The following is a 19486-nucleotide window of genomic DNA, read 5'->3' as shown; positions in this document are numbered from 1 at the left end:
ATATAAAGCTCGCCTTGTTGCTTTATTCAAAAAAAGGTTTTGACTACGAGGAACTTACTCTCCGGTTGCCAGATTGACTACTATAAGAGCTTTGTTAGCTGTAATAAATCACAAGAATCTTAAAGCTCAGCAAATGGATATAAAATCAGCGTTTCTGCATGAAACTATAAAAGAAGGTATCTACATGAGAAAACCTGAAGGAATTGAAGCTAATAACAATCTTGTATGCAAATTAAATAAGACATTATATGGTCTGAAACAAGCACCACTTAACTGGAATAATAAATTCAACGAGTTTGCTGAAAGTCAACAACTAAGAAGATCAGAAAAACGATCCCTGTCTGTATGTAAAACTATATGAAGAAAAAGTCTTATATTTGTTAATATATGTAGATGACATAATTATAGCTAGTAATGACTTACAAGAAATTAAAAAATTAAAAAATAAATTAACAAAAACATTTGAAATGACAAATATGAGTGATTTAACACAATTTCTTGGAATAAATATTAGAAGATCAGAAGACGGAATATATCTAAGTCAGAGAAGCTATTTATCAAGTTTGTTACAACGCTTTAGAATGAATGATTGCAAAGAATGCAAAACTCCAGCAGAGGCAATAACAAAACTAAATGAAAGCTGCAATAATGAAGATTCAACGGAAATAGAAGCTAAACCTTGTGACGTGGCCGTCACGACGGGCGTGCACTCCGCTAAAAATTATTGCGAAGCGCGAACCGAGTGTACGCATCGATCGAGTAATCGAGAGCCCTACCGCGATTCCTAAAGAGGTAAGCGATTTCGATTATTCAATTTGAATATTAACCGTTGTAATTGTTATATTCGGGTGGGAGTCTATTGACCACGTCTCCGATTGGCCAGTTTAAAATGAGGCTCTCTGATTGGTTAATCGTTGCTGATGACTCTAGGCATCGGTCGATATAAGTGGCTGTAGTCAATCGTGACATGGTCAAACGGGACGCTCCCTTATATTCTCGATGCCATAAATTACGGCGATAACGAGGGATTATGACGAGGAGCACTTCAAAGGTGACAATAGTGCAGGAATGCCGTAAACACAGGGCCGATCAACAACAAAGGGCGAGAAAGGCGCCCCGACAGCAGAAAGAAAAATTGTAGAGCGACACGGGGAAGAGCGATGTCCGGCCCCGAGGGGACCAACACGGACAGAGACGGAGCAGCCACCCCGTCGGGAAAGAAGCACGCGAGGGAGTAGCAAGAACCCGAGTGATGCGACCCAACCGCCCAAGACCCGGGAGTCCGGGCGCGAGATACGTCCGTGCGCGAAGTAAAATTTGAAAGCGCGGGGCGACTACCCCGCTCACCGGTAGTGATAAGAACGGTACGGCGGCGGGGATAAATAGAGATTCCAAAGAGCTTAGCGGGAGATTCGATCGAGAATCATTGAAGTGCGATCACGCAGCGAGAGACGACGCACAATAAAAGTTATCACGAACGCTCGGTGCAGCAACGGATCGGACGATGATTTTTGGTGACCTCGACGAGGAGCGCATCCACCGGTGAGGCTGTCCAGAATATTTATGAAATATTGTCGCGCGGAATACGCCACCATTGACACGATCTGTGAAGTCGACCCTTCTGACTCGGGCGCGTTGTCGCGAGAAATCGGTGATTTCATTTGGTTCTTTTTTTTGGCGTTTCGAAGTTGGAGAGCGATTGCAGTCAAGGGGCTCGAAAGGATCGTAAGGCGTTGGTTTACCCGGTGTTCTCGTTCGCCTCTTCGCGAACCGACCTGTCACGTCGTAAATCTAGTCCATTGTCGGTATCTTTCGGTCATTGTAAGTTGTCGCCGGGCGGAATCGCAGGATTCCCCCCGAAAGTGCTGTCGAGTGCCCGTGAAAAACTGCGATATCCAAGTGGTCGTGTCGACGGGTGTAAAAGTGTGTGGCCGCCACCCTTGTGGAGGAGCGGCGTTGCGGGCGCATGCGGGGGCCTAGCGGGGCCCGGGAAAAGACCAGCTCCCTCCCTCTATCAACGTAGGGTGAGTATCTTATCGTGAGTGAACCGCGCGATTCGCGTACGCAAAAAGGGCCTCGATTCTCGACCACGAGTCTCGCTGCATGTTTTATCGAGCGATTCGTCTGAGCCAGGACGATCGGCTGTCGGAGGCGCGAGCTGTCGACGGCGTACTCGCCTAAAAAATTCGGCCCCGTCATCTCGGGAGCTTGCAATAACGCTCTCTTAATTTTCGCGAGTTTGTAGCCGCTGTAATCTTTCTTTTCTTACTTTCTCGCCACGATTGCGTCTTTTCGTCGTTCGTATCGATATTGTAAGTGATTGCCGGATCTTACGTAGTCGCAATGTCGACCTGTTATTAGCGTTGCCGGGACGGCATGGACCGTCGTCGCAAACCCCTCACGGGGGTGTGTTACGTTATTAGCTCCAAGAAGATTGTTACCGTCGATCGATTATTTTATACCGTTCATTTATAATTGTTATCATTGCTATTATTTGACCCGCGACTCTCCGAGTTGTCCGATACCGGGTGCTTTCCATTTAGTAACACAAGTCGACACGAGGTGACTTCAAGTACCATTTCTGCTTTCCATTACATTTGTGTCGCTTTTAGTCGATGACACAAGTCAACTTCCATTGACTCTGCTTAAGAGGTGAGTCAAATGTGGTTAAAGTCTATGGTCGCATGAGAAAGTTGGAATCCGAGCCAACAAAACTAGAAGAAGAAGAAGTGTGGTTAAACCTGATGTATATGAAAAAGAGAAATTGTTGCAAGATAGAACTGAAGGTACAAAATTTAGTTATTATTATGTATTTTTATCATTATTTAAGTTTTTTATATCAATTTTGTTTATGTTAAGTAGACAAAATTAGTTGTCAAATGTAAAGTAATACAATTATTTATCTCTGTTTTAACCTAAATCATTTTTTATTTTTGTATATATATTACAGCCTATTACAATAAAAGAAATGCAATTATTGCAAAATAACAGCAAAATAATTTGGAAAAGTGGCACGAAATTGATCAATTTGAGCAATCTACAAAAACCAAATTTTATCTAAATTAAAGAAAAAGATGGTTCTATAAATGAAGAGCAAGTTGAAACAGTTATAACTAAGCTAGATGTAACAATTTTAGATCAAGATTCACAAGAATCCAAATTTACATGGTCAAAGCGAGCTACTTGTGCACTTTTATCTGCTTACGAAATCCGAAATATTGAAGCAGATAATACCAAAAAAAATAAAATGTTTTGGTAATCTATTGCTAATGATCTCAATACATTATTATTATTTGAAGCTCCGGTAAGTGTAAAATAATTTTGTATATATGTATGTATATATGTGTCCACCCTGTATATATATATATATATATATATATATATATATATACAGGGTGAACCATTTTAATCCATCCAGTCGAATATCTCGAAAACCAAGCCCGGGAGAGAAAAATGTTTCAGACAAAAGTTATATGGTTTCGAGGGGGCCATAAGATGGTACCATTGACCTTGAAAAGTCATTTGAAGGTCACGTGAAGGTCACTTCAAGTTTTTTAAATGGAACACCCTATATATTTTTACATATTCTTGTAGCTAATCTCGAGAGCTTTCCAAAACACTTATGACAAAGTATTTTTTATTAAGTATTTTTTGAGTTATAAGACTTCAAAGTTGCAGTATTTTGACATAAAATACAAGATATCTCATAAAATATTCATTTTTTGATTATCTTACTCTAATACTTTTATGCACAGAATAATGAGACGAATCAATTGGTGTAAAGAAAATACATAATTATGTTAAAGTAAAAATCTGAATTTGCAACTAAGTTACACATTTTTACTTTTATTAGAGTAAGATAATCAAAAAATGAATATTTTATGAGATATCTTGTATTTTATGTCAAAATACTGCAACTTTGAAGTCTTATAACTCAAAAAATACTTAATAAAAAATACTTTGTCATAAGTGTTTTGGAAAGCTCTCGAGATTAGCTACAAGAATATGTAAAAATATATAGGGTGTTCCATTTAAAAAACTTGAAGTGATCTTCACGTGACCTTCAAATGACTTTTCAAGGTCAAACCAATGGTGCCATCTTATGGCCCCCTCGAAACCATACAACTTTTGTCTGAAACACTTTTCTCTCCCGGGCTTAGTTTTCGAGATATTCGACTGAATGGATTAAAATGGTCCACCCTGTATATGTTTAATTTATGTTAATATTTTATATTATTTGCTTATCATTTGTAATTTATATTTGCAGTTAACATGTGATGAAGTAAGATGGAAGTTCAGCGCTTTAAAGAAGTCATATAATAAAAAGAAGGATCACAATCGTACAAGTGAAAATGCCTCAAAAGCTCTTGATGAATTTGAAGAACGAATACAAGAAATTTTAGGCGATAAAAGTGGTAGTGCTAGTAAGGAAAATTCTTTTAATACACTATTATTAAAGGCAGTTTCATCGAATCAATCTCAAAACCAAAATATAAACAACTTAACAAATGATTTAGAAAAAGAATCATATGGTATTCAGAACAATATAAAAATAAACCAAGAACATAGGATATATGAAACAGCCTCCGAAAATGTTGCTGTAGAAAAAGAATCAAATAGTATACAGAACAATAAAGAAATAAACTAAATAAAAAAACGTAGCGTATATGAAACAGGCTCAACAGAGAATGTGAATATACAAACAGAATCAAGTAATGTAAAAATAAACAAAATAAAAAAACGTAACGTACATGGAACAGGTTCTAAAGTAGCTCGTCCAAAAGTTAGAATTAGAAAAACAGTGGTTAGAACATTTACAAATTATACAACAAAAATATGAAGATAGAAGAAATCATGATGAAAATAATCATAAAAGAAAAATAGAAGAACTTGAATTAAAAAAAGAAAAGCTAAATTTGAAAAAGAAAAAAATAATGTTGGAAGAATTGAAATTGAACAAAATAATAAATCAACATCGAGAAAAAAATGTCTGTTGAAAAGGAAAAATGTGATTTATTAAGAATATCGTTCAACTTCGAAGTAGTATTTTTAATCAAAACATTTAATAATAATTTTTGTTTGAATCTATTTTATTTTTAAAGTTTAACATTTTTTGTTTAAAAGGTTTAAATTTAAAATTTAAAGTTTAAGGGGATACCGTACCGTACTACCTTACCAATCAAAACGATTGTTTAGTTTTTAAACGAAATTATTAAATTGGTTGCACAGAATGAAAAATGCTTCTCCATGATTAAAGTACATATAATAACAAACCGGTGTTGTGTTCAATTTTCAGTTAAAAACGAGAAAAAAAATTACAGTTTTAAATTATCGACTGCTAGCGTCAAGTCATACATATATTTAATATAAAAGTTATATGTTTAATATAAAAGTTTTACAATTTGCACGTACAAAATAAGATAGATTCCCGCTTGGAAATGCATGAAAGAATATATGTAAACTTTTAGAAATGATTTTGAGGTCTAGTAAAAATAATTTCGTTTTAAAACATTTTCGTGCATATTATCATACGAAAATCGAAGATAAATGGATAAAAAAGAGCAATAGATTAGTATACCAGCAGATTGACTGGTGTCGCGATAGTCAGAGCTCTAATCTTTTTCTGTGACAAGGAAAGACAATAGTACTATCCTTGTCTATTTCATGCGTAGAGTAATATACATGCACGCCGGTGATACCGAACCGGCTCACGGCCCGTATGACACACATTCAAAGCGCGAGCCGTTTACATGTGAGCTTGGCACGTGCGCGGCGCCATATATACACGACTCGCGCTTGTGTGTGTGTCATACGGAGAGTGAGCCATGCATCTGATTTGGCATTACTGATGCACGCTCTAATATCGTTTAGTGTAGTTTTGTGTAGTGAAGTTATTTGTGTAGTGTTAGTTATTTATGGGTCAACAGCACGATTGGAAATATTTGTCTCTCTGTCAACGTAGAGTTTCCTTCAAGGAAGGCTGGATGAAAAGGTTAATATTTTCATTTATATTAAAGGAATTGTTTTAATGTTGTTATATCATATGTTATTTATTATATTATATTGTTATCCAAATATGTTATGGCATATCGTTTTCGAATGAAAGATTTCATTAGAAGAGCGATCTTATTTTCCAATAAATTTATATTTTTTATCAAATATGAATTTTGATTCATAAGTTATATATAAATAATATATACATATAAAATATAATAATATTATTTAAATAATATAATATATATAGAGAAAGTTACAATGTCCCATTTGACATTTTCACTTTTATAAAGCACATACTTTATTCTCTAATAATCAAATTATCAAAATAATAAAATAATGTTATAATGTTCTTGAAATTGTCCATTGATCTAAAAATCCAAATATTTCTATTAACACAAGACGGATTTTTAACGTCATTAATCACACTTTTTGAGTGATGACTGGTATCATTTGAAAACGATAATATTTCGTAATTTGACTTCCATAAAGTCCATTAAAACATTAGTATTATGAAAATTGTTTTACATTTTTTTTTCAAATTATATCTTTAAAACAATTCCTAAATAAAATATATAAGTAGTATATATAAAGTCTATTATTAAAATGTGGTTTGCATGTGCGCATTAGTTAAAAAATAATCCCAGAGGCGATTTATTCGTGAGCTGGTTGCATTTTATGCCAGATGCGGTTTGCATGTGCGCACTGGTTAAAAAATTATTCCAGAGGCGATTTAGTCGTAATCTAGTTGCAATATTTTATGCCAGATGCGGTTTGCAAGGCACATTGGTTAAAAAATTATCCCAGAGGCGATTTATTCGTGAGCTGGTTGCATTTTGTGCCAGATGCGGTTTGCATGTGACATTTTGCGCTGCAATTGTAAAGAACATTTTGTTCCCTCCCTCTATCGATACCGCGGCTATGAAATATAGTTGCGAGAGGAAAAAATTGCAAAAAAATTGGACAAAAAAAAAGAAAAAGGAGATTAAAACTTGCGGATTATTCATTGATGTTAAAAATCCATGCTTAGGTGCTTCTCCTAATGGGCTCAGATAAAGATAGCCTGGTAGAAATAAAATGTCCTCTATCAGCTGAATATTTAACAGCGGAAGAGGCTATAAAGACGCTGCCTCAATTAAAAAGCGTTTTTGATAAGAAAAATCTAGATAAGATGAATCCAAAACATCGATTTTTCTATCAAGTTCAAGGCCAGTTAAGTGTAACGTAGCGAGAATATTGTATTTTTACTGTGTGGACGCCAAGAAGCTTAAAAATAGTACGTGTTAATAGGAACAATGTATTTTGGAATACTCAAATGCTGCCCTTTTTAACACGTTTCTATTATGATTGCATGCTGCCCGAAATCTTGGATAGTCGACATAATAGACATATGCCTATTAGAAATCCTAAATATATAATAGAAGCTCAAGAAGCAGCCTAAAATTTACTGGTCGAAAAAATCGTCGACAATATAATATAGACGAAAATATTATCAAAGAAAGTCAATGTTACGAATCCAATATTTTACCAATGGAAGCAACTAATACTACTGTTACTGTTCTGACAAATGCGGAACAAGATGACGATTGCATCATTGTTAGTTATTCACAAAATAAAGAAGAACTAACTGAAGATGATATAGCGAGACATAAAGAATTTCTCGATAAACAGGTTATTCCTTTTATAGCCCAGTAAAATTGCTCGATATTTCACGATTTGGAAAAAATAATTGAACAAATGCTGCAATTTCGTGGAGAGGTCTGTTTTGGAGTGCTTTTTGACATATCAAAAGTCCCCATGCGTGGAAGCTACGGAAAATTCACAGTGGTGACAAACAACCGGTTTTTCGTAAATAATTCGAAAAGTATCAAGTTTACGAGCAAAAACATGAATATCAAAATTGTAGCTAATAAAATTCCGCACAATTTGGTTTTTTATAGAACACCATACGACCAATAGAAGCCGAGATAGAATTTTTTAAAATATGGGTCATGCGATGCGATGAAAACGCGCCCGCGCGTCGTGCATTTTTCGTTAATATTTCGAAAGTGGCCATTTGGATCGCAAAATCGTTTAAATCAAAGTTGTAGAGCACTAAATTGCGAATAAATTATGTTTTTTTTATTCCTGTGCGATCGATATTTGCGGAGATACGAATATTTAAAAATTTGTTGAGTGCGCTGTTAGTGGCTAAAACTACAATTTTTGTGTGAAAAAGTCGATTATAACTCAAAAAGTACTGATCGTACGCATATAGCATGTATTATAAAAGTAATAGGGAATAAAATTTTGAAACTTTTCATGTATATTTAAATTCATTTTGGTAATGAGTGTATGAGATAAAGGCAAGAAAGTTGCAAAATTTAAATTTTGAAAGATATTTTGCAAAATATCTCACTTCCAGTTGACTGTAGGCTATAATAACATATACATTAATTAAAGACAATTAAATTATCTTTAAAATGAGCCGCGGCAGACCTTTCTACGATAAATCGTTTATGAGTTATAGGTGTTTAAATATAAAGGCTAATATACATTTTTATTAAAAATTACAGTTATAGTGCAAAAACGTATGGGTAATAATTTTTTAAAAATTAGTTTTAACCTATTTTTATTAGTTCATATACATATGAAAATGGTCCAGCTGCGTAAGTCCATCACGAGATGTATTTTACTAAAAAAACAGGCATTGGAAAAATGCTGTATTTCGAATAAATTATGCCAAAATTGCATTTTCATTCCTTTTCTTATCTATATCTTCATTTCTGTCAACTTTACAAAGAAAATCCACAGGACCTAAATTGAAGGTAACAAAATTTCCTTCAATTTAGGTCCTGTGCATTTTCTTTGTAAAGTTGACAGAAATGAAGATATAGATAAGAAAAGGAATGAAAATGCAATTTTGGCATAATTTATTCGAAATACAGCATTTTTCCAATGCCTGTTTTTTTTAGTAAAACACATCTCATGATGGACTTACGCAGCCGGACCATTTATATATGTATATGAACTATAACTGTAATTTTTAATAAAAATGTATATTGGCCTTTATTTTTAAACATCTATAACTCATAAACGATTTATCGTAAAAGGGTCTGCCACGGCTCATTTTAAAGATAATTTAATTGTCTTTAATTAATGTATATGTTATTACAGCCTATAGCCAACCAGAAGTGAGCAATTTTGCAAAATACCTTTCAAAATTCAAATTTTGCAACTTTCTTGCCTTTATCTCATACACTCATTACCAAAATGAATTTAAATATACATGAAAAGTTCCAAAATTTTATTCCCTATTACTTTATAATACATGCTATATACGTACGGTCAGTACTTTTTGAGTTATAATCGATTTTTTCACACGAAAATTGTAGTTTTAGCCATTAACAGCGCACTCAAAAAGTTTTAAATATTCGTATCTCCGCAAATATCAATCGCACAGGAATAAAAAAAAACGCAATTTATTCGCAATTTAGTGCTCTACAACTTTCATTTAAACGATTTTGCGATCCAAATGGCCATTTTCAAGATATTAACGAAAAATGCACAACGCGCGGGCGCGTTTTCGTCGCGTCGCAAAATGACTCATATTTTTAAAAATTCTATCTCGGCTTCTATTGGTTGTACGGAGTTCTATAAAAAATCAAATTGTGCGGAATTTTATTAACTACAATTTTGATATTTATGTTTTTGCTCGTAAACTTGATACTTTTCGAATTATTTACGAAAAACCAGTTTTTTGGACCTTTTTGTCACCACTGTGAGTTTTCCGTAGCTTCCACGCATGGGGACTTTTGATATGTCAAAAAGCACCCCAAAACACACCTCTCCACAAAATTGCAGCATTTGTTCAATTATTTCTTCAAAAAAATTCCATTTTACTGGGTTATTAATTTAGTAAGAGACAATGTTTTACCTGTACGTTGCAAACTAAACGACGAATTATTGAACCGATTTTTACGCGTCGTAAGAAATAAATCTCATTTTAAAACACAAAGCTATATTTAGAATATCCTCATTTAATTGAAGCAAGTCGTAGCGACAAAAGCTTACAAATTATTGGAGAAAATTGTAGTGATCACTGGCGATGTATATTTTTTGACAGCACCAAGCTTCGAGTGTACGACAGTTTACTCGGTTGTACATACGATAAATTGACGTCTAAAGAAAAAAATTACATTAATCGTCGTTATCCACAAATAAGTGCAAATGATATAATATTTGCAAAAGTTCAAGTACAACCTGATGGCATATGTTGTGGAATTTATGCTGCAGCTTTCGCCACAGCTGTAGCATTAGAAGGAAATCCTTCTAACGAGAAATATTTCAATCGTATGGAATACATGAGGCAACATTTTCTTAATATTGTAGCAGAAAATGAATTGTCGCCTTTTCCAAAATGGTAATCCAATGAATCATTGGAAAAGGCGCTTCAATATTATTGATTTCTTTGTACTCGGAGAGACGAAAATAATACATACATTATGGTTGCGTCTTACGAGAATGGGCGATGGAAGGCGCCTATTCTATATATAAAATATTCTATAAATATATTTTATATTATATATGTTATATATAAAGCCACGGGCGATTTAACGTGTACTGGCATTATACGTTTCTTTTTGTTAATTACACATTGACGTTCCATATGTATATATGTCAAATGATATATTCATATTCTGTTGCATTTCTTTGTTCGACCAAAATTATTGCCATGCAAAGCCATGTGCGGGAGGAATCGTCATGCAAAATGTTACGTCCTGTCGGCTCCACGTTTTTCCTCCCACGAAATGAACAATAATCGTCCGATCGGTCACAAAAAACGGGTCGCGCAATAAAAAAGAACCGTTATTATTAAATAATGTTTAGACCTACTAAAAACGATATCTAAACAAATACCGGAAGGGATCAATAACGAAATCCTCTAAACAACGAAACAGACAAACACAGCTGCATAATCTTAAGAAAGAAACAAATAATGCCGCTACGCACTGTCGGCTCCACGTTTTTCCTCCCACGAAAATGAAGCAATAATCGCCCGACTAATCATAAAAGGGATCGCGCGACGAAAAATATTTTAAAACATTGAAATCGATGTTCAAAGGAAACGACCGGAAAGGATCGATAGTGAGATCCTCTAAATGAATAAATCAACAAACACAGCTGCATAATCCTAAGAAAGAAACAAATAATGCCGCTACGCACTGTCGGCTCCACGTCTTTACCTTCTATAAAGATAAAGCAATAATTGCCCGACCAGTCATAAGAGGGCCGCGGAACGAAAAAAATGTTTTAAACATTGAAATCGATGTTCAAAGAAATGACCGAAAAGGACCGAAAGCGAGATCCCCTAAATAAATAATGGATAAAAACAGCCGCATAATCCCAGGAGATAACCAAATGAAGAATCTCCAAATTTCCTAAGAGGCCGTACAGAGCCCACCAATCAGCAACAATCAAAAATAAGGAGGAGAAGGATCTCACCGAACGACAGCTTTTTATACGTCAAAATCTCAAAAATACTCCCGCCCAAATTGTTAAAACGCCCTCAAGATTTAATATAAAAAGGGAAGACTCGTGCATTACGAACATTCCAAAAATTAAAATCAGTCGATAGTACAGCATCAGATTCATTCGGCATAGATTTTTCGGTCGTTCGCTGACTCAAGCAATTCGTTTTACACTGCGGGAGTTCCGATTACGTCTTAAAACCTATTAGAGTCAGTGCTCAACAAAGACCACCCGCCGAGTAAGACCACAACTGGAGCCACAACTACACCAGCAGCTAAAACGCAACCAATCTGCCTAAGTAGTAAGTTTAATTTCCTTCTCTTTTGTTTTTTTTCTCTCATCGTCTCCTTTCTCCTTTATTCAACCCTGTTCTTTTACTAAGTATGCCTAAAATCGCGCCGACCCGCCGATTCTCGCGAGCCAACCGAGACCATAGATCGGACGACACGACCGTGTGCGAAATCGCGCCGTAACACATATTACATTTTCGTAAATCTTTATTATTTATTTTTTTTTTCTTATTATAAACTATTGTACAAATACCAATCAGAATAAAATCTTTAGACTCGCACTCGTTCCCCTTCTTTTCTGGTTGATGACCTCCGTACTTTTGTAACACTCGCGATCCACACACACAAACACACACACACTCGTACAAATAATTTAAGGCGGATTTGATAATATCAATAAAGTTATATATATAATGGTAGGGATCAATTGAATAAATGTTAATTTAAAAATTAAATGATCGGTAAACTTATTTAACTCCCTCACTCCCTCCACGCGAAAGATCACACAAGATCCCGTCCCGCGTAAAAGAGATTCGATTCTCTTACCAAAAAGGGACCACCGAGAGAGAGCGTTCGCATAACAGAGTAATAACGACACCCGTCGTTTACCTGTTTGCTAACCTGCAGCTCGCTCGACCGAGTCACTCGTCGATAAGACTTTTGACATCGGAACAGTTCCTGTTACGCCCTTCCTCTGACCCATCCTTTCTACGGGCCTGGACGTAACACAAAATGTGTGCAATGAATATAAACAAAATATTTAATTATTTGAGAATTATATGTATATAACATTGTACATCTAATGTTATATACTTATTTTTATCTCTATATAATAAATACAAATAAATTGTTAAACTTTTTCTTTAATTTTATAAATGTATAATATTATATATATTTGTGAAATAAATATTTTATCATATTTGATATCTCTTAGACACTTTGCATACGTCTACTTCATCTTGTACATAGCTTTATTATATCATGGTTTTGCATATGCCAAACATGCAATAAATATGGAACTAAATATGCTACAATGTTTAATTTGAGAAATATATAGTGTATATAACACTATATATGTATATCTAATATCATACTTTTCTTATTTTTATTTGTATATAATAAGCGCAAATAAATTGTTTATTATTTATAATACATATTAGGTATTGAGTATATAATTATCTCTATTTTATATTTTATACCATGAGTATATAATTATCTCTATTTTGTATTTTATACCATAATGTGTGTGAAAAAAGTTATGAATACGTGTATTTACAATAATAATAAATATATGTATTTATATAATATATTGTTACGTCCCTGATTCAGCATCCGCTGAATGTCTTCGTTGGAGGATTGTTTATTGACAACCGCTTGGTTTTGTTTCCAGTGATATATTTGAAAAAAAAAGATTGATTTGGGTTGACGTGCGCGGATGTGAATCTTTTGGCTTTGCATGCATACGTTTTTGTATTTAATTTGTGCATTGTATTGGATCGTGGTATTAAAGATTATTTCTTATTTATGCGAGTCGATTTATTTTTGGCGCGAGTGAGAGTGAGTGTGTGTAAGAAGTGTCTTCGCGCGACTACGCAAAGATTGAAGAAGGACGTAACATTTTGGGGGCTCGTCCGGGATCGCAGAACAGATAATCAGTCAAGAAAGAAATGGCTTCTGGAGAAGGGAGTATGGAGACAAAAGTCGCTGGCCCGTCGGGTGGAAAGAGGTTACGAGCCGTTACGTCCCTTACAGGGACGGAGACAACGGCATTATAAGCGACAATGAAAGAAATCCACCAATTACATCAGGAGCAGCGACAACAGAGGGCTGAATTTGAGAAGCTTTTACAACAACAACAGGCTGAATTCCAGGCGCAGCTTCAACGACAACAGACTCAACAGCTAAGTCCTACCAATAATAGAACTTTCGGAGACTCGGGATCGCGTTTAGAAAATTTTAGAGAAAATCGTGAGGATCGCGTTTGCACAGATTTAAGTTTTAAATTAAAGCCAGATACGTTTGATGGTTTGGTATCCCTAAGAGAATATTTTTCACAATTCAATTTAATTGCTCGGGCGAACGGGTGGGATGACTCGATGAAGACCGTTGCTCTTGCTTCATGTTTGAGAGGAAAAGCGCGTGCCGTTTTAGAGACAGTTCAGAATGTAACAAATTTAGAATTCGCGGAATTAAAATCAAAACTTGAGTTACGATTTGGGGACGGATATTTATCTTAAAACTTTTACATTCAGTTCACAAATAGAAAGCAAAAATTCGGTGAAGATCTGGCTGCACTGGGTTCCGAATTAGACAGATTAGTTCGTCTCGCATATCCCGAGTGTCCGCATGAAGTCCGTGATAAAATTGCCTGCGCGCAATTTATTTCGGAAATTTTTGATAATTTTGTGAAACGAACGTTGTAATTGGACAATATTACATCTTTCAGTGTTGCAATAGAAAGGGCAAAGGCAATTAAAATGATTCAAGGGGAAGGATTTGAAAGGAAGAAAGGAAATTTTAATAAGAAAGTTATTGAAAGAAAGAACGTGGTGCAGAGTAGTAAAACGGAAGACAAGCGAGAGAGAAAAGAGGAAAAGAGGAATTGGCAAGGCAGCCGATTTGGCGCCGGCCGTAAGGAGTGTTGGACGTGTGAGAAAGTCGGACATTTCCGATCAGATTGTCCAGTAGAAAAGGAAAACTCGGGTTAGTCGAGCTGTACGGGGAAGGTTCAGCTTGCGAAAGAGATTTCCCGGAAATTAATTTTAATGTTAGTAGTATAAGGACTACTTTAGGTCATTTTATTTATGAAGGAAAGATTAATGGAAAGAAGTGTTCTTTCAGGGTAGACACGGGCTCCGATGTGTCTATTGTGAGTAATAAAATTGTTGATGCAAAGAATGGAGTTTTTAAGGGAAATATTAATTTAAAATATCCCACTGGAGAGAAAGTTCCTGTTAAATTTCAAACAGAAGTTAGAGTCGAATTGGGAAGATTTTCTTTGCAAATGTCCATGATTATTGCTGATATTAATGACCAATGTTTGTTAGGAGTAGACTTTTTGAGAATGGTGAATTTAGAAAATGTGTTTGAATCAGTCTTTAGAGTTTCTGAAATAGAAGGAAAAATAGCTAGAATTGAAGAGCCTTTACCGGTTGCTTTGAAAGAACTCTTCGATAATAATTCTAAAAGATTGAATAATTTGGAAAGGGAGAATTTTATTGAATTTTTGAGGGAATTCGAAAATATATTTTCTGAGGATATTATTACGGGAAATTGCAATTCAGTTGAACATGTTATAAATGTGCAAAATACTCTCCCTATTAAACAGATTCCCCGTAGAATACCAATTCATTTGAGAGCGGAAGTGGATAGAAATATAAAGAAAATGAAAGCACGAGGAGTGATTGAGGAATCGCAGAGTCCATGAGTTTCCCCTGCTGTTATGGTGAAAAAGAAAGATGGTTCTATAAGATTTTGCGTTGATTATCGGAAGTTAAATGCGGTGACTATTAAAGATTCTTATCCCCTTCCCCGAATTGATGAAATTCTTGACCAATTAGCAGGTAATTCTTGGTTTTCTACCCTGGATCTTAAAAGCGGGTATTGGCAAATAAAGATCCGTCCTGAAGATAAAGAGAAAACGGCTTTTTCAATTGGTAAGGGACTTTGGCAATTTACAGTTATGCCTTTTGGTTTGTGTAACGCCCCTGCAACGTTTGAAAGATTAATGGAGAAAGTTTTGCGAAATTTGATATCGAAAATTTGTCTTGTTTATTTGGATGACGTAATAATTTTTGGAAAAACTTTTACTGAAATGATTAATAATCTTAAAATTGTATTTTCGAGATTAAGAGAAGCAAATTTAAAAATTAATCCAAAGAAATGTATTTTATTTGAAAATAAAGTAAAATATCTTGGTCATATTGTTTCTGCGGAGGGTGTTACTACAGATCCTGAAAAGATTATTGCTGTGAAAGATTGGCCGATTCCCCATACCAGAAAACAATTGCGTAGTTTTCTCGGATTTTGTTCTTATTATAGAAAGTTTGTAAAAGGTTTGTCGTCTTTGGCCAAACCTCTGTATACATTAACAGAGAATAAAGCCAAGTTTGTGTGGGAAGAAAAATGTCAAGAGGCGTTTGAAAAGTTAAAGTCATTGCTAAGTTCTTCTCCAATTCTTTCCTTTCCGAAGGAGGATGGTGAATTTATTCTAGATACAGACGCCTCGAATATAGGGATTGGAGCAGTCTTGTCACAAAAGCAAGATGGCAGTGAAAAAGTGATTACGTATTTTAGTCGTGTGCTGAATAAATCAGAACGGAATTATTGTGTTACTCGTCGGGAGCTTTTGTCGATAGTAGACTCTATTAAATTTTTTCGTCATTATCTTTTAGGACGAAAGTTTTTAATTCGTACGGACCATGTTTCGTTACGATGGCTTATGTCTTTTAGAGATCTAGAAAGGCAATTGGCTCGTTGGCTGGAGAGGTTCCAACAGTATAAATTTGAAATTATTTATCGGAAAGGGCTTTCTCATCAGAATGCCGATGGATTATCCAGACAATTGTGTGAGTTAAGCGGCTGTGGATATTGTTCTAAAGTGGAAAAGAAGATGTCTGTCGCTCGAATTGTACTGGAAGACAAGAGCCTTGGAGAGTGGCGTCATGCACAACGGACGGATTTGAGCATCTCATTTATATTGCAAGGAAAAGAAGCGGTACAGAGACCAGCTCGTTCGCAAATTCCTGTTGGAGATATACCAGCACAGATTTGTTGGTCATATTGGGACTTGTTGGTTTTAAAAGATGGGAAGCCTCGAATCTCAAATCCGGTTTTCTTCAATTGATAGTTCCTCGGAGTCGAGTGAAGGAGATTTTGGAGCAAGCATATGATTCTCCGTTGGGAGGTCATTTTGGGGTAAATAAGACTTTAGGGAAGATTCGAAAACGATTCTTTTGAGCGATTTGTAAGCAGGATGTTGAAGAATGGTGTAGGACGTGTAAAATTTGTGTTTTGAGGAAAGGTCCTTTAGGAAAAGGGAATCCCCTCTTCAGATTTATAACGTTGGTTCTCCGATGGAAAGGGTACAGATGGATATCCTTGGTCCTCTTCCATTAACGACATTAGGGAATAAGTATCTACTAGTCATTGTGGATTGCTTCACGAAGTGGGTAGAAGCCTACCCTATAAAGAATATTAGAGCTAAGACGGTGGATGATTTCATGGAGTGCCCATTGAGATTCATACAGATCAAGGAAAAAATTTCGAATCTCAATTATTCTCTGAATTAATGCATCTTCTTGAAATCAAGAAGACGAGAACAACTGCTCTGCATCCCCAATCTGATGGACAGGTTGAGCGTCAGCATCAGACAATAATAATAAATTATTTAGCTAAATATGTTTCAGAGAATCAGAAAGATTGGGATCGATGGATTCGTATATTTCTGTTAGCATACAGATCTTCAAAGCATGACACCACTGGAGTGACCCCTGCAGAATTATATTTTGCTCGAGAGCTTAGATTACCTATGGATTTATTACAGGGCAGTCCGAGATTTTATGAGGAGAGATTATCTCTAAAGAGAAATTTTGTGAAAAATTTGAAAGAGAAGTTAGAAGAGATTCATTCCGGTGTTAGAGAACGTATGGCTTTGAGATCTTTACAAATGAAGGCTCGGTATGATCGAAAAGTTAGAGGAGTTCTTTTTGAAGAGAGAGAGAGAGAGAGAGTCTGGCTGTTTAATCCTTGCAGAAGTAAAGGAAAGGCTCAAAAATTGCAAAGCAATTCGGAGGGTCCGTATTTAATAGTGAAAAAATTAAGCGAAGTAGTTTATTGTATTCAAAAGACATCTCGGCACAGAAAGAAAATAGTGCATGCAGATCGATTAGCTTCTTTTCTCGAAAGAACCTTAGAGTGAAGTAAATCGGAGTCCGGAATCTAATTTATGGATCGTTTGGTGTATAGTGTGTTAGGTAGAATGATTGCGTGTAGTATTAAGTAATATTAAGTTACTGCGTAATATCTTTTCTTTTCTTAGAGTCTTTGTCTTGGAAAGAGGATTGCCTTAAGGAAGGAATTTTTGACTGAAGCGGTTGAGCTGAGCAGCGAGCTAAATTTAGGAAAGAGAGGGAAATTGTCATCCTAAGAAGACTGCCTCACCCACGGTTTTTGATCCGTGGTTTTCCCGTGGGTCATAGGGCAAATGTCGAGACAGGGACTTGGGGAGCCTCTTCGGGGACGTTGGGTCCACGAAGAATACCCTCCTCTTGTTCAAAGATTTCCTCACAGTCGCAGGGAAACCTGGACGTAGCGGAAAGAACTTCGGAAGTCGATTGGGTTCAAACAGCGAATTGCTCGGTAACCTGAGGCAGCAGCCCAGGGTAGGGCAGGATGGCTCGTCGATACCCTGTAGTCGACGTGTGTGTATGTGCGACGGGATTAAATGTGGCGGATTATACGGTAACCTGTGGCAGGAGCCCAGGGTAGTACAGGCATATTCGTTAGAGTTCTGAGGTCGACATCGGAGCACTCAGATCAAGAACAGCTTTAGATAGCCCTTTGTTTCTGATTGTCGGGACGACAATTTTGAAGAAGGAGGGCAAATGTTACGTCCCTGGTTCGGCATCCGCTGAATGTCTTCGTTGGAGGATTGTTTATTGACAACCGCTTGGTTTTGTTTCCGGTGATATATTTTAAAAAAAAAGATTGATTTGGGTTGAGCCGTTGACGTGCGCGGATTGTCGAATCTTTTGGCTCTGCATGCATACGTTTTTGTATTTAACTTGTGCATTGTATTGGATCGTGGTATTAAAGATTATTTCTTATTTACACGAGTCGATTTATTCTCGGCGCGAGTGAGAGTGAGTGTGTGTAAGAAGTGTCTTCGCGCGACTACGCAAAGATTGAAGAAGGACGTAACAATATATATTGAATGCTATTATAAAAATACGTTTTAAAATTTCATTCATTATGGTATAAAATACAAAAAAAGTATAATTTTATATTCAATATCTAATTGTATTTCTAATAGACAATTTATTTTCATTTATATTACATACAGATAAAAATAAGAAAAGTGTATGACATTATATATGTGTTATATATACATATTTCTCAAAAAATATTGTAACATATTTTGTTCCTACTTATTGTATATTTTGCATATGCAAAGCCATGATATAATGAAGCCACGTACAAGATGAAGTAGACGTGTGTAAAGTGCTAAGAGATATCAAGTATGATAAAATATTTATTTTACAAATATATATATATAATACTATAAAAGAAAAAGTTTAACAATTTATTTGTATTTATTATATAGATTGTTATAGCCCCAGAAAAGGCTACAGACTTAATGAATATATACATATATATATATATACATATAATTATATTGATGCAGGAATGCATCGCGAGCGAAGCGATAATCGCGCGAACCACTGACGCAGCGAGTCTCGCGCGCCCGAGACCGAGCGCGAACACGAAACCGGAAAGGTGTCACCGAATTGCTAAAAGTACAAGCGAGGAAATTCGACTTTGAACTTCCTCGCCTGCACTAAAACGCGAATTCAGCAACATAACCATATTTGGTCATGTTGCTAAGGGACCCCCTCCGAAAAACCATGCAGTTCGGAGGGAAGCTCAGCACCCGCCACGATGAAGCGACGGGCAGTCGTTGATTAGAACCT

At 35.7% G+C, this 19486-nt stretch overlaps 1 protein-coding gene across 1 annotated transcript; it reads left to right on the top strand.

Annotated features, from left to right (window-relative positions):
• Positions 1-15237: 15237 nt before the first annotated feature.
• LOC140666911 (uncharacterized) lies at positions 15238-18164 on the top strand. Its single transcript, XM_072894462.1, has 6 exons — positions 15238-15395; positions 15837-16082; positions 16248-16567; positions 16645-16712; positions 17107-17474; positions 17996-18164. Exons 1-6 carry the CDS (start codon positions 15238-15240, stop codon positions 18162-18164), a joined length of 1329 nt encoding a protein of 442 aa, XP_072750563.1.
• The last annotated feature ends 1322 nt before the right edge of the window (positions 18165-19486 follow it).

Source organism: Anoplolepis gracilipes, chromosome 6 (genome assembly GCF_047496725.1).
Source record: "Anoplolepis gracilipes chromosome 6, ASM4749672v1, whole genome shotgun sequence".
Classification (NCBI taxonomy): domain Eukaryota; kingdom Metazoa; phylum Arthropoda; class Insecta; order Hymenoptera; family Formicidae; genus Anoplolepis; species Anoplolepis gracilipes.
Note: the sequence above shows the minus strand (reverse complement) of the source record. Positions and strands in the feature narration are given on the sequence as shown.